This window comes from Podarcis raffonei, chromosome 9 (assembly GCF_027172205.1).
Source record: "Podarcis raffonei isolate rPodRaf1 chromosome 9, rPodRaf1.pri, whole genome shotgun sequence".
Lineage (NCBI taxonomy): Eukaryota > Metazoa > Chordata > Lepidosauria > Squamata > Lacertidae > Podarcis > Podarcis raffonei.
In genome coordinates, this window is record NC_070610.1 from 20,605,956 (window position 1) to 20,628,513 (window position 22,558).

General features: G+C 41.1%; 1 protein-coding gene across 1 annotated transcript in view; it reads right to left on the reverse strand.

Moving 5' to 3' along the window:
• The window catches only part of SGCZ (sarcoglycan zeta), a 551,579-nt gene that overhangs the window by 122,210 nt on the left and 406,811 nt on the right, over window positions 1-22,558 (reverse strand). Inside the window, exon 3 of the mRNA XM_053402397.1 lies at window positions 6,452-6,553. Within this exon, the coding sequence (XP_053258372.1) occupies window positions 6,452-6,553 (102 nt within the window). The remainder of the gene's footprint in view (window positions 1-6,451; window positions 6,554-22,558) is intronic.

Consider the following 22,558-nt stretch of genomic DNA (forward strand, 5'->3'; position numbering starts at 1 on the left):
CTTTTATGTTTCTTTCGTACATAAATAGTGTAAATATATATTGTACATAAATATTGTGCAAAATATTGTAAATAAAATATATATTTTTAGAAGTGTAAGAAAACATTTTGCATCATTATCTATTTACTAAGGTCCTAATCCAATCATGCCAGCACATCAGCATGTACTGGTGTGTATGAGAGCATATAACAATTCCAGCCCCTAAGATGCAGTTGGATTCTTAATGACTATGATTAAAAAGTTTAACAAATTTATTGTAAGCATCTTTCCCCTGTCTGTCTCCTACACATATATTAGGTCCCATATCTACCAACCCTGCTACAACATACAATGTTGCCAGGTTGAATGAATGAAGTTTTATTTGCGTCAGCCATCAGCCATAACAACACAAGAACATTACGAGACACACAGAACAAAATAGGAAGTCGATTATATAAAACACGGTTGTGCATAGCAGTGGTCAAAATTCATCAGCTGATGACCTGCGCCACAAACTAGTTTTAATGAACACCCATATCAGAGTGCTTTGTAAATTGATAGTCATAGCCTTTTGTGCTCTTCCACATCCATTTCATGTTCTTTTATATTCTTATAGTCTTTTTTATATATACCTTCTGTTTTAATAATTGTAGCTTTCTAAAACGTTTTACAGATTTTAAATTATTGTACACCACCCTACTTATGCTGGTCTATGACCGTAATAAAGATTTGATTGATTGATAGGTCCCATATGCACTATACATTTAAAGCATTCTTACAGAACTTTTAGATATGGCTTCCTCCAAAGGGATTCATTACGGTGCTGAGAGTTGTTGGGAGACTCCTATTGTCCTCACAAATTTCCAGAGTTCCCTGGAAAGAGGGATTCACAGTTAAGCTGCTCAGAGAATTGTCAATCATACTGTGAGGGAAGTCGTCTCCTAACAAATCTTATCACTCTTAACAAATTACAGTTCCCAGGATTCTTTGGGGACACCATGAATGTTAAAATGAGAAGAGGGCTTTGACTGTATGGTGCAGTTGTGGTCATACACAGATGTTCTATCAGACACTTCAGAATTTTGAATGGAAAAAGATTGCCATTCAGTCATTTCCCCCCATTGCTTTTTAATGTTTTAATGTTGTATTTTAAACTTGTTTTTTTAAGTTGTTTTTCAATAAGCTTGTTTTATTATTGGTTGTTAGCTGCCTTGAGCCCGGTCTTGGCTGGGGAGGGTGGGGTATAAAAAAAATTTATTATTATTATCAGTGGCTTGAAATAAAGTAAAACCAAAACTTTCAAACAGATGCAGTGTCACATAAATACATTAAGAATCAATAATAAAACACTAAAGGAGATCATCAGCTAATAATAACTAATGTATAATGATACCCTTTCCACACATGACACAAGGTTAATCACCAACGATTCCAGCTAAAATAGCCACAATAACAGACTTCCGGGTTAGCGCCATCGGCTAATGGCGGATTCCCTCCGAGCTCTGGAGGGAATCGGCTCCGCAGGAACCGGGTCTTGCCGCTGCGGCGACGCGGGGACCCTCAGAAATCACAGTCACTGAAGCCTGTGAACTTGGTGACTCAGCAGGCACCATTTGCACCCCCCAACCCGCGAAGGAGCCTTTTTAAAGGCTTCGGAACGGGGGACGGGGTGAGCGGCGCGGTGCTGAGAGTCGACTGCTTCTCCTGCGGAGTGAAGCCGCATGCCATGGTCGGAGAGCGCTGACTTCTTCTTGTGAACAATTGGACTCTTAAAGTAAAATAGCCACAATAACAACAACTGTATTATTCAAATGCCAAGGAGCATACAGAAGTTGTTCCATGTATGGTTCTGTGCCTGTGCAGACCAACTGGAACATTCTAGATCTCAGACCAGGATGTTGGTATTTGTTCTCCTCCCCTCAAGGTGAGGTATCTGACCAGTTGCTTATTCTTCAAAAGGTGGGGCAAGCCCTCTTCTGCTGAGTTCCTTTATAGCCACATCCCTAAACAAAAATCTAGAGGGACACTAGAAACAGGGGAAGGCTGGGAGATTATACAGATGACCACTTGAAGAGCACACGTTACACATAGCAAACATATTTCTTTTGTCTCTGTGCATTCCCACATTTGGTTCACCAACCCGCTTGGTTGGGAGGGCACCGATGTCCTCAGGAAAAATAAAGTTGAAAAGCAAATGAAAAGGGATGGATTTGGACTGGCAGAAAAAGTTGCTGAAGGTTGACATTGGTACAGTCAGAATGAACATCATAGGAGAGGGGGATAGTTGCTAATAGCCTATTAGGATGGTAACAGATTTATTAACGGTAGGTTTCTGTGAGGAAATCAAGAAGCTGATGCTTAAGAGTAGGCTTTTCCTAGTCTTCATCCCTGAGCCAGCACAAACGTGAGAGTGGAATTATCAGCTTGGGGAATAGCACAAACCGTTTAATTAGTGTCTGCTACTCAAATCATCAGGGACGTGGGTGGCGCTGTGGGTTAAACCACTGAGCCTAGGATTTGCCGATCAGAAGGTTGGCAGTTCAAATCCCTGTGACAGGGTGAGCCCGCGTTGCTCAGTCCCTGCTCCTGCCAACCTAGCAGTTTGAAAGCACGTCAGAGTACAAGTAGATAAATAGGTACCACTCCGGCGGCAAGGTAAACGGTGTTTCTGTGCGCTGCTCTGGTTCGCCAGAAGCGGCTTAGTCATGCTGGCCACATGACCCGGAAGCTGTACGCCGGCTCCCTCGGCCAATAAAGCGAGATGAGCGCCGCAACCCCAGAGTCAGTCACGACTGGACCTAATGGTCAGGGGTCTCTTTACCTTTACTCAAATCATATTTATGATCTCAGTGACCCTGGTCTTAGCATCTTAGAGGAGTAACAGTATGTGCCGAACTTAGTTGGCATAAGATGCTTTGTTGATAGTGCAAACCAAAATGAAGCAGGGAGAACCTGCTATGATGAGAAAGTGGCAGGATCCTCAAATCCTTCCTTTCTGTGAATGACACACAACCATAAAGATGTCCGATGCCACACTGTGGACTTGGGGAGGAACTGCAGCCTGTCCAGTATAGGTTCAGGCATTGTCACTTCTGGAGAAACCTCCACTGAAACAGGAAGCTGTATTTCTGGGTATGGGAATCACTGTAGGTGGAATTGTTTGCATAGGTGCCAAAGCACAATGAGCAACAGAAACAACCGCAGCAGCAGAAGGTTGTTGATGTCACTCCTTGGCCACTCATACATTGCCTTCTTTGAGGAAGGTTTAGAAATTAACACAGGTCCAGGGGCAAGGAGCAATAGGGGATGTAGAAACGGACACCTTAGGAGTTAAAGAATGATGCTGGGCAACTATTTCTGTCTTCCCTCAAAATTGAGGCTACGAAGATGGCTACGTGATACCTGCTGCTCTTTGCCACAACGATGCCCTCCGATTACAAAAGTCTGCTGAGTAAATTTCAGGAAATGTCAAATTCGGTTCACGCTCTTCTCCCAAATTATCACGTCACAGGCAATTTCAGGTCAATGCCCAACTAAACCTCGAGATATTTACATTCCTTAGTGAGCCTGTGGGCACCATTTGCCAGCTAGATCTCTAGAATGTTCCCAGGGATGCTAGCACAGAGACCACAAAGAAGAATAAATTTGCCACACTGTCCCCCTTACTTTCTCCTTGGCTAACGTGAATTGCTATAGAGAATAGTGAAGCTCTACACTGGTGAGGAGGGGGAAGGACAGAGAGCTAGAAAGATAGAGAGCGGGGAGGGGAAAAGCTTCTTAAATATTTGGACAGTCAGTGCCAGCGTGTGCAGAGGAAAGTAAGACAACATGAGAGTAGAGCCACTTAAGGAATTCAATTTCTGTACATTCTGATGCCGATTTATCTGATCTGTACTTCCTAGACAAAATGGTACAAATCTGAAAATAATTAGTCTTAGAATTTTGCACTTCAAATTTTGCAATGCTTTTTTTTTTTTTGCTTCTGCACACACACACACTCACTTAGATATGCATGAACTGAAACAAAAAAAAATCTAAATTCATATTTTGTGCTAGAATATGTATTAAAATTTGGTATTTATTATAAACATATGCATTTAATAAGAGTTTTGTATAATTTTCAAAAATTGTTGATTAATATGTAAACCAGATGGGATGGATTTATTCATACGAATCCATGATTATGTGAAATTGGCACAGACCTGAAACAGATTGAGCTATCCATCCAAACATGAGCAGGGAACAGGAGAGGGAAGGAAAGAGAGCCAGAGAAATGCTTTCAGAAGGGGGTAGTAGTAGTAGTAGTAGTGAAGATTTGTGTTGTGAAGAGATAGAGTGGAAAAGAATGAGACAAGAGGATGGAGGCCCTCCTTCATCCCAATCTTTAAGCCATGAAATTTCCATTTTATCTATTTCCTATGGGATTTCTATCCCATCTTTGAAACCAATTCCCCAAGTGGCTTACAAAAAATCCGACCTATATAAGTTCTCAATATTCCACCCCACCCAATGGGGCATGGTAGTGCAATCTGAATCAGGATTGATTCAGAGTGGATGGGGCCACCAGTGGACTGTTTATAACATTGGAGGCACAATTCTAATACACAAGTCACACGTTAAGAAACATGGCCCTGAATGAGGAAACGGCAGACTTCCCAGCATATCATTAGATGGGGGCAGATATCAGGGTCTGGCAGGGCTCTCATGGGTATGTGACAGAGGCGGGAAGCCTGGGGATTGACTTTCAAGAGCAGGGCAGTGATTTATGGAATTTGGCACAGGCTGTGAGGTTCGGCGGAAGAGGAATGGCCAGAGCTGGGAGCTGGGTGTGCAGGATGTGTCAGAGGAAGAGGCTGTTCAGGCGAGGGACAGGCCAGTTGAATCCTCACCCCCCCCCGCCCCAGTGTCTACTGGAACCAGGAGGGGCTTGAAGAAAGAAGAGCTTCTCCATGTAGGAGAAGACAAGCTGGGTTTGTGTGGTCCCATTCTTGCTGCAAGTGCTTTGCAGGGCACAGGCCTGGGAACAGCTGCTTGGAGCCTAGAAGTGTGGAGGGGGGGACGTGGGAATTTCTGTGTACTTCTGTCAATTAAAAAGTAACTTTCAGACATGTGCCTTCCCTGGCTGGTGCCTAGGACAGCAGCTTATAAAATGTACACAACTTCAGCGGGCGTTTAAATGAGTGCTTATTGTAGCCTTCCTTGGGACTGACAAGTTTTTAAATAGCTCTTCATTCCTGACAACTTTGGAGCAGCAATGTATATTAAATTTCCCTACACTTCATTGACTCAAAACATTTTTGCTTCACTCCTTGATTACTGGTTAGCATTGGCATGCTAGAAAGAACTCCTGAACCGAAGAAAGCAAAACACAAGATCTTCTAAAAATATATCTTTAAGAACTCTGTTGCCACATGACAGAATTGTAATAGCTGGCTTGCTGTGCAGAATTTATAATGTCTCTTGTTTTTCTGTAATGGCCTACTTTAAGCAGTAAAACAATTACATACTAAACAATAATGTGATGGGCTGCTTTAGCTAATGTACTTTTGGATGAGATACTTCTCATATTAGAACATTCCCAGCCTCTGTTTTATTATAAAGCTGTTCACTAGTGGACACACACCAGTGCGTGCTTAGGCCTGTTGGTTTCAATAGGCTTAAGCATGTTTACATCTACGCTAAATTATGACCTAAGGATGCAAGCATGAATACTTAATTGGAAATAAATTCTTTGGGAAAAGGCCAAGCATATGCTCCAAATGTACCAATCTGTTCATGATGTCTACTAGATAATTCTTAAAAGTTGAATGTTGAATGATACATTCCCAGTATATATCTACCAGTAGTTCACTGCTATAGTATTAGCTTTCTTTCTTTTTTATTTTTTATTTTTAGTAAATACATAGTAATTTAACTTAGAGGAGTCCTGATGGGACAGGCCAGCCAGGAGCAAGACATGAAGGCAATAGCTTCCCTCACATTATAGGTTCCTAGCAGCTTGTATTGACTGGTGATGTGTCTCTGAACCTCTGGTTGCGTTCAAGAGTAGAATCTGTATGAAATTTGTAAAATCCCCAAGTTCTTTTTATAGTGATGGCAGCAGAAAAACACTATTTGAAGTTAAGGTTTCCAAAATGCATTGGGCCATTTCACACATCAGCTACCTATGTCATAACTGTCTGTGTCACTCTGAGGAACTACGCTTTCACACAGAATAAGCAAGCACAACCAATATTCATCTTAGAAATGTTACAAGGTATAGTCAAGTGAAAATTTATCATTGAGGTAGATTAGCCTTTAAGTTCCCTATGCGCCTCTACACTGAAGGCTCAGAAGGAAACGCATTTGGAATCCTCACCTAAATGTCAATTTAAAGGTATCTTAGAAATCCAATACTTTCAGTGAAAATAACGAAAGCAAAAAAAAAGAGAAAAGCCTTAAACTTGTTATTTATTTAAGCAAAGCAACCTACCTTTCGAGAATGGATTTCTTTCACATACAATGGAAGTAGAAATTCAGATATACCTTCAAGTCGAATTCCTTTTTTGGTGACTCTCAGATTCCCCATTCCATCCTAGAAGCAATAATATACAAATGTGTGTATATGCCGTTGAGTTGGGCATCTAATCACTATATACAATGCATTACTTACTCCCATCAAACCTCAGGTTTAGAAGGTTAATGCTAAAAGCAATGTAAGTGCAGGGGGAAGTGAGTATGCCTGTCTGATTATGAGATGATTCATGACATGAATGCACATCTGTCACGGTTTTTGATAGGCACATTGCCTACTGGCAACATACTTTAAAAACTTCAACACATATTTCTTTGACATGTACCTTTCTATAGTCTGAGCTACCTAGCTCATAAAACTCTAGGTTGGTTGTCCTCCTTTATAACAGTAATATGGATAGGGCCCATGTTTATATGGAAATGTAAAGCTACCAGGAGGGAAGCCATCTGTAGCCTGAAGATTTGAACTTGCAGGTATGTGAAAAGCTTGTGATCAACAGGCATAGCATACTACTCCATAGTCCATATGAGATTTCAAATTTAACGTTTTACATAAAATCATAGAATTGTAGAGTTGGAAGAGACCCCGAGGGTCATATAGTCAAAACACCCTGGAGTACAGTGGTACCTCGGGTTACAAACACTTCGGGTTACAGACTCTGCTAACCCAGTAGTAGTACCTCGGGTTAAGAACTTTACCTCAGGATGAGAACAGGAATCGTTCGCCGGTGGCGTGGCAGCGGCGGAAGGCCCCATTAGCTAAAGTGGTACCTCAGGTTAAGAACGGTTTCAGGTTAAGAATGGATGTCCGGACAAATTAAGTTCATAACCAGAGGTACCACTGTATAGGAATCTCGACTAAATCATATGTTGACAGGTGGCCATCCAACCTCTGCTTTAAAATCTCCAAGGATGAAGAGTCCACCATCTCTTGTGGGAGTCTATACAAATGTCAAAGGATTCTCTTAGATTCTCAATAAAATAATGAGGTTCCTGGCCACTTCACTCAGAAAATGGATTTGCCACAATTACTTTGGAGCACACCAGGCATAGTAAATGCAGACAGACCCATGTTTATGGACATATACTGGAGAATTCCTGGTACATATTCTAAGGGGTCATTTTTTAAAAAAACAAGAACATGGAAATCTTTTTCACTATTTGTGTTTTCACTGTGGGAAAATTCAGTGTATAAACTGAAGTTGCAGAGTGTTCTTTTGGGAATAAAACAGCATGATTCCATGCATGTTGTCTTGAGCTCCTTGAGGCATGCTAGATAAACATGCTAGATAAATAAGAGCCTATGGAAGGACAATGGTATTTTATACAGTGTGGCTCCCTCAACTTGCCTATACAAGGCAAGATTACAAGGCAGAGGAAATATGCATTTTTTAAAAATGGTGAATGTCTTGCTTTTGCCAGGCAGAGGGTTACAACACATAAGGGGTGTTGCTTTTAGACACCCCGACTTTGTCCTATATGAAATGCTGGCAGATGTCAATCATTACATGTCCAACTGGCACAAAATATTGTTAAATGTGACACAACAGAAGTTTCGAAACTGCTTTCCAGGAAGATATTGGGCATGCACTCTCAGTTCACAATGGATGATAGTGAGATGCAACACACCGCCATGTAATTTGAACGATGGAAATCCACTCATGGGAACTGGGAGACCAACATCTAGAGGGTCACAGGTTTCACATCCCTGCCCTACAACATGTTCTCCAAATTCCTATGCAATGCCCTGAGATTCTTTGTCAAACATGTAGAGGTTCCTTGGTAGATTTTGTATGGTAAATGTTCCCAGAAGGTAGGAAGTTTGAAACAACATTGCAATTTACTACTGCATGTCAGCCATCTATACTGTTAAGTGCTGAACACCATTGCATGCCTGATATTAAATACTGTTGGATGGCAATATTCAGGCAAGTGTAACATATAAATATACTGACCACACAAATAATATGTGGGAAATTCTCAACATCAAAACTGCTTATTGTTGAAAATCACTGGTAAGTACATTGATTTCAACTTTAAAATATACAGCTTCTCAACAATGATTCATCCTCCATTCTCCACTAACGCCTGCCAACTGAGACTGAAGAGTTACATTATGAGGACAATTTCCCCAAAGCACATCACACCAACTGAAATAATGAAATGTTTTCTAGAATAAAATATTAGCGCAGAGCTTCAAATACAAAATATTTAAAATTTAATAGGATGAATGAATTGGAGCTCAATTTAAACATCAGAAGAAAAATGCAACTCTCTCCCTTTTCAAAATAACATTTTCCTGTGTTTGTGAACAGCAGAACTTTAGGTACGTCTAATACAAGTAGAACAGTAGCTAGTCACATTGAAATAATAATGGTCCGTACATAAATGATTTTCTACCAGAGGTCATGCTGATCTTCCAGCATCGGTAGGGAGCATGGAATACCTGCCTTGCCTCCTCCTCCTCCTCCTCCTCCTCCTCTTATTTTTATTAGAAGAAAAAAAATATTATTTATCCCCAGCCACTCTGGGCAGCTTCCACCAAAATATTAAAATACAGTAATGCATCAAACATTAAAAGCTTCCCTAAACAAGGCTACCTTCAGAAGTCTTCTAAAAGTCTGGTAGTTGTTGTTCACTTTGACATCTGGTGGAAGGGTGTTCCACAGGGCAGGTGCCACTACTGAGAAGGCCCTCTGCCTGGTTCCCTGTAACTTGGCTTCTCGCAGTGAGGGAACTGCCAGAAGGCCCTCAGCGCTGGACCTCAGAACAAGGGGGTTGGAGACGCTAACTGAGTTGTCAACTCTCTATGGCTACAGGTAAATCTTAAGCCTGAGGTGATCAGGCTGCTGATGAAGCCAAGGCTAATGACAAAAGAAGTGCAACTATAGAACCCACAAACTGACTACAGCACCTTGCATTCCACGCCCTGAGAGCTTAGATGTGGAGGGAGCCAAGACAAGCTAAACAGGGCCACAATGTTAGGAGAGAAAAAGACAGTCATCCACACCATACATTTAAAGCATGCTTAGCACCCATTAATTGACTCATAGAATTGTAGAGTTGGAAGGGGACTCCAGGGTCATCAAGCCCAACTCCCTGCAATGCAGGAATCTCAGCTAATGTATCCATGACAGAAGACCGTACCAACCTCTACTTAAAAACCTCCAAGGAAAGAGAGCCCACCACCTCCTGAGGGAGACCGTACCACTGACAAACAGCTCTTGGTGTCAGAAAGTTCTTCCTGATGTTTAAGTTGGAATCTCTTTTCTTGTAATTTGGAGCCATTGGTTCAAGTCCTACCCTCCTGAGCAGGAGAAAACTAGCTTGTTCTCCCTTCCATGTGGTAACCCATGACTTCCCTCAGAATCTGGCTGCCAGGGTAGAGGTCAGTGGAGGGAGAAGCCAGCCAACCAGCCAAGTCTCAGGGGGGTACCTGCCTCCATATACAAGGTCCAGTCCAGTCCTAAGGTCAGGAGCATCTCAGTTCACATAGTCAGATGATCCAGGGGTCAAGAAAGCCGAGGGTCTAAGGTCATAAGAAGCAAGAATCAGCAAGGTCTGGTTAGGAACAACCAGGGTTGTTTCCAGCAACTGACTGAGGCTGGAATCCCTGCTTAAGAAAGCTGGAGCCAGCTGGTTCTCATCAGGAGCAAGAATGCTGATCAGCAGCAGGTGGAGTCACTTTGCCTTCTGCTCCTTCAGGCTGCTGCTCAGCAGGTGAAACCATAGAATCATAGAGTTGGAAGAGACCACAAGGGCCATCGAGTCCAACCCCCTGCCAAGCAGGAAACACCATCAGAGCACTCTGATGTGCTGGTCGAGTGTGCTGAGTGTGCTGGTCCCAGGGGGGGTAGTTTACCGTGCGGCATGGTCCGTGTCTGGTCCGAGGCTGAAGCGGGGTCCAAGGCAGGGAGCCGGGCATGGTCAGGAACTCTGGCAAAAAGCAGGACAGGGTGCCGGCAGGAACAGGTAACCAACTATGTCGCTCCCAAAACCTGGGACTGGGCTGGCTGGCTTTTATCTGCCGTGAGGCATAGGGCGGTCCCGGTCCACAGGTGACTCGCCTCTCCTGGCCTGGAGGCGAGCACTTCTCCTACGAGAACTTAGTTCCCTCCGCCTCTCTGCCCTGAGCCTCTGCAGCTCAGGAGAGGCTGGAGGGTTACTGGACCCAGAGGCAACCTCACCTTCCCCTGACAGGGCTGGGAGAGGAGCACCTGCAGGCAATGGGTCCTTGATCACCTCCGGAGCCAGAGCGGATTCAGCCGGTGTCTGCTCCTGAGGATCTGGCACTGGTGAGGGCCCTTCAGGTTCAAGCCCCTGCCTCGGCTCAGCTGGCCCTGGAGGCGGGGACTCCTGTGCAGGCTGGGATTCCTCAGGTTCAGCCTCTGAATCAGATTCCCAGGCCATCACACCGAGTCCTAACCCATGACAGAATCTTGGGGACCCATTTGAATGGGTGTTAGATGTGCTTTAAATATACAGTGCAGATGTTATTCATAAACTGTGTCCTTTCGGTACCGTTGGGATCCCTTGTGAATTTCATTTTTTGTGTAATATTGTGTATATAGTGTAATAATCACCTTAAGCACCTACCCATGTTAAAAACACTTCATGAGTCTTTGATCCCAAATAACTAGTTCCTTAACCTACTGCCACCAGACTGTTAGAATTTCTGATCTATGATTGCAGTCATGGGATTTTTGTCTATCACATGACAGTGTATGTTTTGACTCCACAGAGCGGGAAGTGATGAAGACAGGATGTTTGTATTACTGTGTTCCGTGAAGTGGGACTATTGTCCTTTGTTTTTTTTCCTCTTTGCTGTCTGATGCTAGAGAGAGAGGGAGCCATGTTGCAGTGCTCTGTGTGTGTTTATATGTAAATAAAGTAGATTAGCCAAAATGCTGAGTTGCTGAGGTCTGTCATGCGCATGATGCGCAAACTCTGCAGATCTGTAAGTGTGCCGGTGTCGGTTGGCATCGGTTGCTGTGATGTTCGGGCTGAAGAAAGCTTTTGAAGCTCCCAAACGATCAACCAGGAGGGAGGGAACATGCCAGTTGGGCATGTGTCTCTGCCAGTGTCCTACTCAAGTGTAGGCTGAACTCCTGACACAGACAAGTATGGAGGTCTCTTGCTTGGGCAGGGTGGAAGAGCATATCTTTTGCTTTCACCATTCCTGAGGACAGCCTGATTGAATCTCCATCTTTTCAGCCTGTGTGCTCCTGGGGGAACAAGACAGTTTAACAAAAGAAAGGCTGAGGACAGGAGCACAGACCCTGGGAAAGACTGTAGGTTTGCCCACAGAAGGCTTTATTCTAAAAAGGTGTTAAAAGGACACTGCTAATTGAATTGTTCTCCTTTTGATGACTGTTCAAGTCAGAATAGCATCAGGTCCAAGACTTTCATAATTATAAATGGTTAGAAAGGAAAGATACTCTGTTAGGGATTTAGTAAATGTATTAAATCCAGCAGGATTTAGATTTATTTAATCTATAGGGATACACCAAGATCCTTAAGAAAGCTATTTCCTCTCTCGTGAGAAAGAGATCAATTATGGCATGAGAATGCAACAAATTGAAAAATAATGAGGTTCATGGAATTCAATCATGCTACTCATGCTAACACCAGGGAACATTTAAGCTATTGGGTCTGGGGAAAAAGGGAAATGATAAGCACTTTCAGGACCCATCAGATGGAAGTAATATGTAATATGAAGATAGGATATTTTTAAAGAAGCAGAAGATTATTTTGGCGTGGGGCAGACAGGAGGAGGACAAGTTTAATTCTTTTTAGTCAGCACATTGAAAATCCCTTCAAGCAACAAAGGTATGTGGAATGCCTTAAAAATGTCACTTTTCTTTATCCTTTAAAATGTCACTTTTCGTTATCCAGTAACCCTAACTGAATGAAGTAGTATTTTATACACACCATTAGACAGAGCTGATAGACAATCTAGGGGCAGATGAGCCTTGATGGGAACTCTACGCAAGCCACACACTACATCCCTCTGTGTTTTCTGGGTTGGAACATGTCTTCAGACTATGATAATACCTCTTTTATTTTTTTGCCAAGATGGAGGATGGAGTGGAAAGAGCTGCATTAGTGGCTCCATGCACTCTTGCCTATGGCACAGTCCAGCAATGACATCATGAAGCCCTTGGAAGTTGACCAATCAGGGAATATGGCCCTCAGGATGAAAATGTCCCCGTTCCCCACACCTGATTCTTTGTAATGTCTGGTTTGAGCCTCAGGATGGCCCCACTTAAGGCTACTGAACCCCAAATCCTATGCTCCGCACACTCCACAATTTTGTCATCATTGTTAAAGAAAACTAGAAAAATACTATTTTTGAAAACAATTTTAACATGAAAACAACACAGAGGTGTTAACGGGGATGAAATGTTATAAAACGTAGAGCTGAGCTGCCACTTGGAAGATAACAGGAATCAGGGAATAAATGCACTATTATTACAGTAAAAACTGCTGGCCTGACACGCTCCAAGAAAATGCAAATAACAACAACTTGGGAAACAGCATCTATTTGTTTCTTAGGAAACCAAAAGTTTCAACAGGCAAATGCGAAGAGTATGGATTCTAATGTTAAACTGTGGACATGATACAAATGGCTGAAGAACAAATAACTTACATATGGGTAAGTTATTTGTTCTGTATCTGAAGAAGTGTGCATGCACACAAAAGCACATACCAGGAACTAACTTAGTTGGTCTTTAAGGTGCTACTGGAAATAATTTTTTGTTTTTGTTTTTACATATGGGTAATAGGCATGTACACCAGAGATAGCCATCTGTTTTCCCATAGACTCAATGCTGTTCCCAAAGCGTGCGTGCGTGTGTATATATATATATATATATGTGTGTGTGTGTGTGTGTGTGTGTGTGTACACACACACACATATATACACCCACCCACTGTTTCTCTTGCAATGTTTTTCAGTGCTTTCCAGTTATATTAAATAGCCACCTTCCACTCTGGAATATTCTGTGACCTACAAATAACGTAAAATAAATGATACTGTGTTTGTGTACACATGCTCCATAAGTGGGAAGCGGTTACTGTAGGATGGTGCCTGCAGTGTGAAAATACACTTCTGGAGTTGAAGAATACTGGAAGTGCCTATTCCTCATCAACACTGTTCTTTCTCTCTCCCCCCCTCCCGCCATTTCTTGTGAAATCCTGGGCACCTCAGGAACTGCCTCAGGATCAGGCAGACTGGCAAAGAATTGCACAATTGCTTATTTGGTGTCTGACAGACCTTGATACCAGAATGCTAGCTTCCCCCTCCCCCTCCCCCCCAAAAATCAATACTGCAAAATTATTTGATGCTGGGTAACATGAATTATTGCTTTTGTATTTTTGTGTAATCACAATACCTTTGGAAATGAAATTATCTTTCAACACACCGCCCATAATTGATAAGGTGCCAAAGCCAAGGCTTAAAGTTCTCATTGTAACTTGAGAATTCATAAAGTAAAAAAGATAGATAAAAACAAGCATGAGCCCAAAAGTGGGATGGGGGATTAACCACCTCTAGCATTATGAGACCCCTGGAGTTTTAACTAACAGGACCTTGAAGACTAGAAACTAGCTGTGGGAAGTGAAGGTAACAGGGCATGTGGGATTTGGTTAAAGAAGAAGTTTAAAAAGGAGAAGGGGGTGATGAACAGAATTAAATTATGTCTTTAGTATATAAGATGAGGAATGGGCTAAGACAACGAAAACTTGGGACATAATAATTAGAAAAATATAATTGTAAGTATGGTTTGAATAAGGGTTTGAATTTGCTGAATCAGATTGGAATAAAGAGGAACACAAAAAAGGGAGATGTGAGGAGGTCAGGACAGAGGGACATGGAATTTTATAATTTTAAAAGGTGGATTTTTCTTTTTTTCTATTTTTCTTTTTTGCTATATATCTTTGTTTTCTGTTTTTTTCTGTGGGCTTTATTTAATGGAATGATCTATGTGAAATGATGAACTTTTTGATTTGTAAAACTTTAATAAACATTTATTTTAAAAAAAATGAAGACTAGAAACTAGCTTTGGCCTAGTAGATTTTAATAGTTCCAGATTGCCAGTTTTCAAAATGTACGCGTGTGATGTTGAACCTATACATGCTGAACCTACACATATCAGGGTTAGTGGAGATAGATAGGGAAGAACATTTGCAGAAGTAAAACACTACACTGTACTTGTCAGGAAATTGTACCTGTGTGTATTTAGGAATATTGTAAAATACAAGATATTAAAAAGGTTCTATTCATACCTTCTGCCCTTAGATCGCATCATCCTAGAAACAATATTCTAAGTGGGTACATGGCATTGATGCACATGAGAGACTTATGTACAGCCTCATAGATGGCAATAATCTTCTGCCATGTTGAGGGAATGTTAAAAGGAGGCCTCTGGACAATGTTTTGAGTTTGCCCTCTCTTCCCCATTGAAATGATACTTCAGATTGTCGTTCTGAATCTTTGAAAGGCAGATGGCCCTTTCAAAATGCACGAATGCACCTAGGTTTATGTAGTGCAGTGATGGGGAGGAGATGATGATGGGCGAATACTCCATAAATGTGCAGAAATATATTACAATGGTAGGTCTTAATTTATGGCCTTAGCCTTGCATTTCAGACAATTCGACTGTCTTCTTTGATATACCAGACTACCATTGCATTGGAGGGTAAGGACAGTGATGTGCCTAAATCTTGCATCTTCAAAACGAGACCCAGATTTTCTCCTCCCTTTTGAAGTGTCAGTCTGGAGATGCACAGTACACAAAATATTCCTAAAGTTAGATGTCAAGGCACTCTTCCTTGGAAATTGAGTCCGTGGAATTAAAACAGAACCTACTTCCAAGCAAAGGTGTTTAGGTCTAAGCTACACAAAAACATACATCACCATCTAGTGAATTATTGGATGACAAATTGTTTGCAAGTTAAAAATAAGGCATTCTGGGTCTTCCAAAGAGTGAGAAACAAGTATAATAAAACACACCTTTTATCTCAATCTACTAAATACGAGCAAGTAAGTCCCTCCACTTTCTCCAGCATTGATAATTGCTAGGAGAGTATTATTTATTATGGGGATTATCCAGCCACAGTTAAATACACTTAAGGGCCTAACAATAGCCCTATTTGGGTGCTCAAGCAACATGTGTGGAAGTGTATGGGCTCATGTGCTGGCCCCACCTTCAGTATCATGAAACCATGTGATCACCCCAACCTTCTGCCACTGAGCAGGTAGACCCAAAGGGGACTTCTAATTGTGTTCAGATGAATGTGCTTATCAGCCTCTGTATATTTTATTTTTGTGCATTACATATGCAATGTTAATTCTGCCATAATTGCTACTGAGTCCAATGGAATTTAAGTAAGTGCTTACCATTCAAGTCCCATTCAAATCAATGGGACTTTGAAGGATCAACAACAATGCAAATTTACCTTACCTTACAGAATATGATAAAACCTTCATACAACTCCCTTTACCAAAACAATCTTAGCGTAACTTTGAATATATCAGGGCTTTGGGTGAATGAGCAGACTGACTTTCAGTGGCTGCACTGGGGTATTGAGAAATGCCAGTTAATTTAATGACACATTAAACTGATTAAACTCTTCTCGAGAAGTAAAAATTTGCATTTGTCAAGTTTGATATAACATTCTCTCCCAACTCAGAAGTAATCAGTTAAAATAATCACTTTGCATTGTGACATTATTAAGATTAAGCATTTGTTACTAATGTTTGTCTTGAAAGTTGATGACGCTAATGCTTTTTCACAAAAGTGTAGGTGATTTATTAAATCAAGGAAATGGCGTTGGATCTACTACACTATAACATTTGCATTTCATCCCGAAAGAAACAAAACTTGAGATCTATACAGTGGGCTCACTTACTGAAAGAAGAAGAATAAGCAGAGAATAAATTGAGGATTCTTGATGGGTGAAATCATACCCGGAATGAATCCATGGATTTCAAGGGGTCTGCTCTGAGTATAGAATTGGAGCCAACACAGGGAACATACATAGGCTCATAGAATTATAGAATTTGAATGGACCATAAGGTATCATCCAGATGTTTGGGACTACAATTCCCATCATCCCTGACCACGGGTCCTGTTAGCTAGGGATGATGGGAATTGTAGTCCCAAACATCTGGAGGGCCGGAGTTTGCCTATGCCGGATCTAGTTCTGCAATGCAGGAATCTTTTGCCTAGAGGCTTCATAGTTTTCAGAACTCAAGAGGGACTGATGCAACCATACTGGATGCATTTATCACTTTATGCCCCTTGGGATGGGGAGAGAGATGGAGGCAACATTGATCCTCTCTCTTTCCGCCAGTATACAAGCAACAGGAGAGGACAAACTTGTTTGATATTAATTGAAAAGCAAGCTCGGCTGTTCTGAATAGTGAGGCTTGGTTTCATGTAACTTCTTATTCTGATGTAAAAAATATATATAAGTAACATCATTCATCTTCACAAGTCTTCCCTTGGCCATGCTAAATGAGGTGTTACATTATGTATGTTTGGTTGTTCATTGTGTTAATTGTATGAAAAATTCTTTTAACAGCAGAGCTCCCTACAAAATGAAATGAAAATCTCTCCAAATATAACCTTGTATAAATCAAAGCTAGACATGTCTTTCTACCTTACCAATTCCCACCATGCTTCGAACAGATAAGGAAAAGTTAGAAGAGTGTCAATGAAGAAGGATTTTAGGAGGGTTTATAGATAAGTTCTCCCAAATCAATTTTTAGTCTCTGTCCTTTTCACTGCTGTAAGCATCACAGTTTGTCCTAACCGTCCTTGAATCCAAATATCTTATCATTGGGTTTAATTTATGATGTCAACTTTCCCGACATTTATTGCGCATTTTATTGATCAGCAAAAAGTATGTATACTTTGTCGGTTCATAACCACAAACAGATGTTTTGCTATAATTGTGTCATGAATATGACAAAATTTACGACATTCTATCAGCAGTGAAACAGAAGCAAAAACTTTATTGGAATGGAAGAACTCAAAGCCTTTATTCCTAGCTTTTATGGCTTGAATATAATCTATATTTTTATTGCTGGGTACACACACAGAGTGCTTTGAACGAACCTTATTTATTATTATAGGACATGAAAAGTGAAGGGCTTGGGGGGCAACTGTTGAAAAAACAGCCTTAAGGCATTTGTATACCAGAGATACATGCTGTTTGCTGTTTTAAATTCCTCCTATAAATTATTCTAGGAGACTTTTAGCTGTTTGCGGGTGTAGCCCTCAACATACTTAATGGAAGCAAGAATAATGAAAATCAATGTTGTTACATATGAGTCAACTTGGTTAGGCTTGGGCTAACCGGCACCAGTGCTAAGAAGGCTGAGGTTCTGGCATGTAGAAGACCCAAGAATGATGAGATACTGACTTGCAAATTTCAGTTATGGGAAAAGGCAATTTCCATTGCTTTAAAAGTAAAGTTTCTTTTTTCAGAATCTGACAGAGAAGAACATATGATTAGGAACATTTTAGAATGAAGAAGGAATTTGCCTGTTATACTAGGAAAGAAATCAGAAATCAGAAACATAACCATCCTCATCCCCCCCGGTCACTTCCTTAACAGTTTGTAATACAGAGTTTGTATTTCACTGCCACAAAACACTGAAAGTTGACGTTGTCAGTGAACTTTCCACTATGGTTTTAGTTCTGGGTAGCCCTTTGATCTCATCAGCTTATTTTAAGAAGAGAGTTTCTCACATCTCCCATTTTGTTGTTTTTCACCTCGCTTAAAGAATACCTTTTGGAGCCCTTTGCCCTATTGATTTGCAACATCAACCTTATGAATAACATGTTGCCAATTGCGGAGTTGTCTCCCTCATTTTGGAAGCATCCTTCAAAGTTGTCTTTTGGTATGACTTTTGTTATGCATTCTGACAAAGTCTCAAAACAACTTTCTTCCAACCCATTGTAAAACACACACACGTGTGTGTGTGTGCGTGTGTGCGTGTGTATCTAGGCCAGTCGTGGGGAACTTCTGGCCTGTGCACCTAATGAGGCACACTAAAACCTCATTTGGTCCACAAGGTTATTTTGGCCATGTTCTTCTCACCTCCCTTACACCTGACTTCACATACGACGTTAGTTAGTGCTATTTTTCTAGAAAAAAAGGTGCCAGAACTCACCACGAACTCCTCCCTTGTTGTCACCCAGCTGAGAGGTGATGGATAAAGACACAGCTGTGCCAAAAACAGGTTTTCAGGTGCTAGCAAACCCCTATACATAGCACCCTATGTGGCGCTTTGCAAGCCCTGATTGTTGGTGTTTGTAGAGTGCTGAGTTTGGTGCTTTGCGGCCCTGATGATCATGACCACCCCATTTCCTTTTTCTGTTACCCCCTTATTTCTCTCTCTTCTCCCTTTTACTAATGCGATCAAACCCCTTTACATTGAATTCACAATGTGTGAGGGGAGAGCATTAATGAAAGTTTGTCGTTGGGTTTCCTTGAATTCCACCCTTCCTCCACACAACAATGATTTAGTAGCAGCATATCTCCTCCCAGTTCTATGTGCATCTAGCTTACATATTACCTGCAGGTATCCTATCTAATGAAAATCTGCCCATTTCTTTTAAGACAACATGATAGAAAATATCATAGCTTGCCTGAGCAGTTGGGTAGCTGTTTGACCCTGACTTGTGGCTTCATCCCTCAACTCCTGGCTCACCTCAAACTGCTGCTTTCTCTTCTACAAACGACTATTTAAAGTGTGAGGAAGAGTCATGTTTGCTGAATTAGCTGTTTCAGGCAAAATTCAAGTTGTTAGGCTTGGTATGTATATTTTATTCAAGGCTCTTTTTAAAAAAACCTGAAACAAAGGTGAAATTATATGGGCTGAAATCTTGCAGTCATCTACTATGGAGTGAGTGGTTTAAGGGTTGCAGACTTAAATAGTGTTATTTGTACTTCCAGCTTTATGCCATTTTACATTCTGAGAGTCACCCTATGGCGATGATTATATGACATGCAAGACTTTTCTCTTTCTAGCCATTTCTTCATCTGCAGGCTTTGCCTGATGGATTACTGCATTAAAGGTCTGTTTGATTATGTGCTTTTTAGCAAATGGCTTAAGCAAAGTCCTGGAGAGTGAAGAACTGGCTGATGGTGCGTTAGCAGTGCATATACTCCAAAAATTAAGATAGCAGCTGTTGGAGAAAAACACAACAGACAATGGGCATGTAGTGAGATTATTAAAGAGCATTATGATCATGTCATAGGGTGGGCTAATCCAACTGCCAACAAAGAAACAAGCTACATATAATTTGTAGTGTGTGTGTGTCACCATGTGACATAATTCACAATTGTGTGTCGAGGTCCCCAGGCCCCCCCCCAATAACTCACACATTACCAAATTTTTTGTTTAAGGTTTTTGGCATAATTTTGGCCACAACTTTATTAAAATACAAACATGTGAGTTGTTGCTTAGGCATTGGTTGCAACTATCTGCCCCCACCGTGGGGGATAGACTGACATTCCACACACCTTTGAAAGTCAGAAAAGGGGAATACACTTGGGGGTAGCGACGGAGCAGGAAACCTGCCCTCAGCCCTCCCCAAATGCAGCCAGAAGCTCTTGCAGTGGCCGAGGCCCCTTGACAGGGTGAACAAAAGCAATAGTTAGCCCCCGATTCCTTTAACGGAATCCCTTGCAGCAGCAGCATTAGAGGGGCAGGCACAGCCAATCCATGCCCCTCAACCAACCAAACCAAAAACCAATGCCTAACCGCAACTTTACAAGTTGTGACGATTTGCTACGCAGTAGGCAAAAACCAAATGGCCCCAGCCAATCAGCCAGATGGACAAAATTCCTACCAGGCTCCTGCCCCAAGAGCAGACGACCCCATGACAGGCATAGCAAGGTCAAAGCGAACAACCCTAAATATAGGGGGGGGGAACGGGCAATCCGATGCACGGGCAAAAAGAGGAAGCCCTAGCCTCGTGCAGGGAGTTTTAGCATTTCTGGCTGTCAATCAACAAATGGCAACATTAACTTCTTCCCAACAACAAGGGAAGCCCAATCGCATCAGTGGCCAATGATCAATTAGCCCGCCCCACAACTTTGGAGTGTCCTCGCTGGTCCCCACCGCAACACGTGCTCTCCGTAAAGGAGAACACACTTTGTAATACAAAACTTTATTAGGAAACTTAAAATACTTTTCAGAAAAAAGAAGATATCTGGTTAAAAAGTGGTAATTGAGAGTTTAAGAGCTTAGCCCAAAAAATACTCTAAGGAGCATGCCATGGAAGCATGAACTGTGACCTGCCAACCTGCAGGGGTTGTGGAAAACATTACGGATGAGGCTAAATTATGTCTCCTTTGTGTATGAGTTCATGCTCCAAAACACACCTCCCATTTTTGCCTGTTTGGGCGAACTTGTTGCAAGCACTTTCTGAAATTGATTTTAAATTTCAGATAACAAAACCTGCTCATACAAGGAAAACAGAGCTTAGTAGTTATACAGAAAAGAAAGAAAAACACCAGCTGATGGTTGTAGTTTTAGACATTCCAAGAAAGGCAATCAAATGAAAGCATCTATCCATGAGTCAATGAAGGGTGAAAACCATGTTTGATTGTCTTAACTAAATAAATAAAAGGATAACACGTCATGTAGAAGATTTGAGTCTTTCCCTTTCCAGATCAATATTCATTTTGTGAAATGGTTAATTTGTCCAGAAGCAAAATGTTCCATACTTGTGAAATCCAGGCTTCAAAAAGATTTGCATTTAAAGTTTTCCAATTTTTTTGCAATCACTGATCTAGCTGCAGTTAATAAATGGAGGATGAGGTCTTTATTGGTTATGTTCTTACACCAAGAATTAAAATAAGATAGTGGGGCTAATTTGGGGTCTGATTAATTGTTTCATAACCTTTTTGAGTTTGGGGGGAAATCACCACGTGTACTTGAGAGCCAGGAAAATTGCATTCCTGCCAGCAAAGGTTGGATGTGTTAGGATTAATTCCGCATAATCTGGTTGGGCACATGTACCAGTGATGTGCTATGTTTAAAGCATCTTCTCATGTTCTAATTGAGATGGATGCAAATGGTAGATTATTCCAAATTATTTCCCAGAGTTGTTCCTCTAGTTCTTCTCTAAAATCTTTTCCCCATTTTAAGTCTTAATAAAATGAAGGAAGGATAGCTAATTGTGTGAGAATTTTAGATAGTTGGGAGATTATTCCTTTCCCCAGTGGGTTAGTTGAGTTGAGTAGTTGCCCAAAACTATTTAAACTGCATAGTGCTTGAGTCCTTACATTTGGCTTATTTAGAAAATGTAAAATCTGGTGTATCTCTAACCAGCCACATGGTATATCCCAATATAAAAATTATTCCTGGTGCTACAAGGGGCTTGTGTTTAGTTTAGAAGTAAAATCAAAATGATATTCTGTACATGAGCAGAGTCTTTATACCATTTTAGGTTTGGTATCACTCTACCTCATTGTTTCTTGGGTTTTATGAGATAGCCAAGGTCTCTTGTTGGCATGAATAAAATTTAGTAGCTTTTTGGTAATTATTAACTTGAGAGATGGGTATGCTTATTGGTAAGACTCTGAATAAGTAAAGAAGGTATGATAATAGCATCATTTTTGTTTTAGAAACTCTGACTAACTATGAGTATGTTAGTTTTGACCAATTTTTTAGTTTAGTTGTTAAATCTTTTATCAGGGCATTAAGGTCCAATTTTTCTAGTTTAGATAGATTCTAAGGTATATTCACTCTGTTATTTAAAGGAGGTATTACAGTGTTTTAGGCCAGTTGTTTTGTGTCAATGCAGTTGTAATTTTAGAGGGGTGAATCAACCCACATTTGCTGAAGTTAATGGCAAACCCAGATATCTTGCCAGATATAACAAGTTGATGCATAGCAGCAGATAATGAGGTTTCAGGGTCAGAAAGGAATAGATCAACATCATATTGATAAAATGTTTCCCCCCCAAATAATTCAGAACATTTTAAATCATGTCTTAAAAAATATCCAATAGAAAGGTTTAGGCGATAACAGGGGCATGGC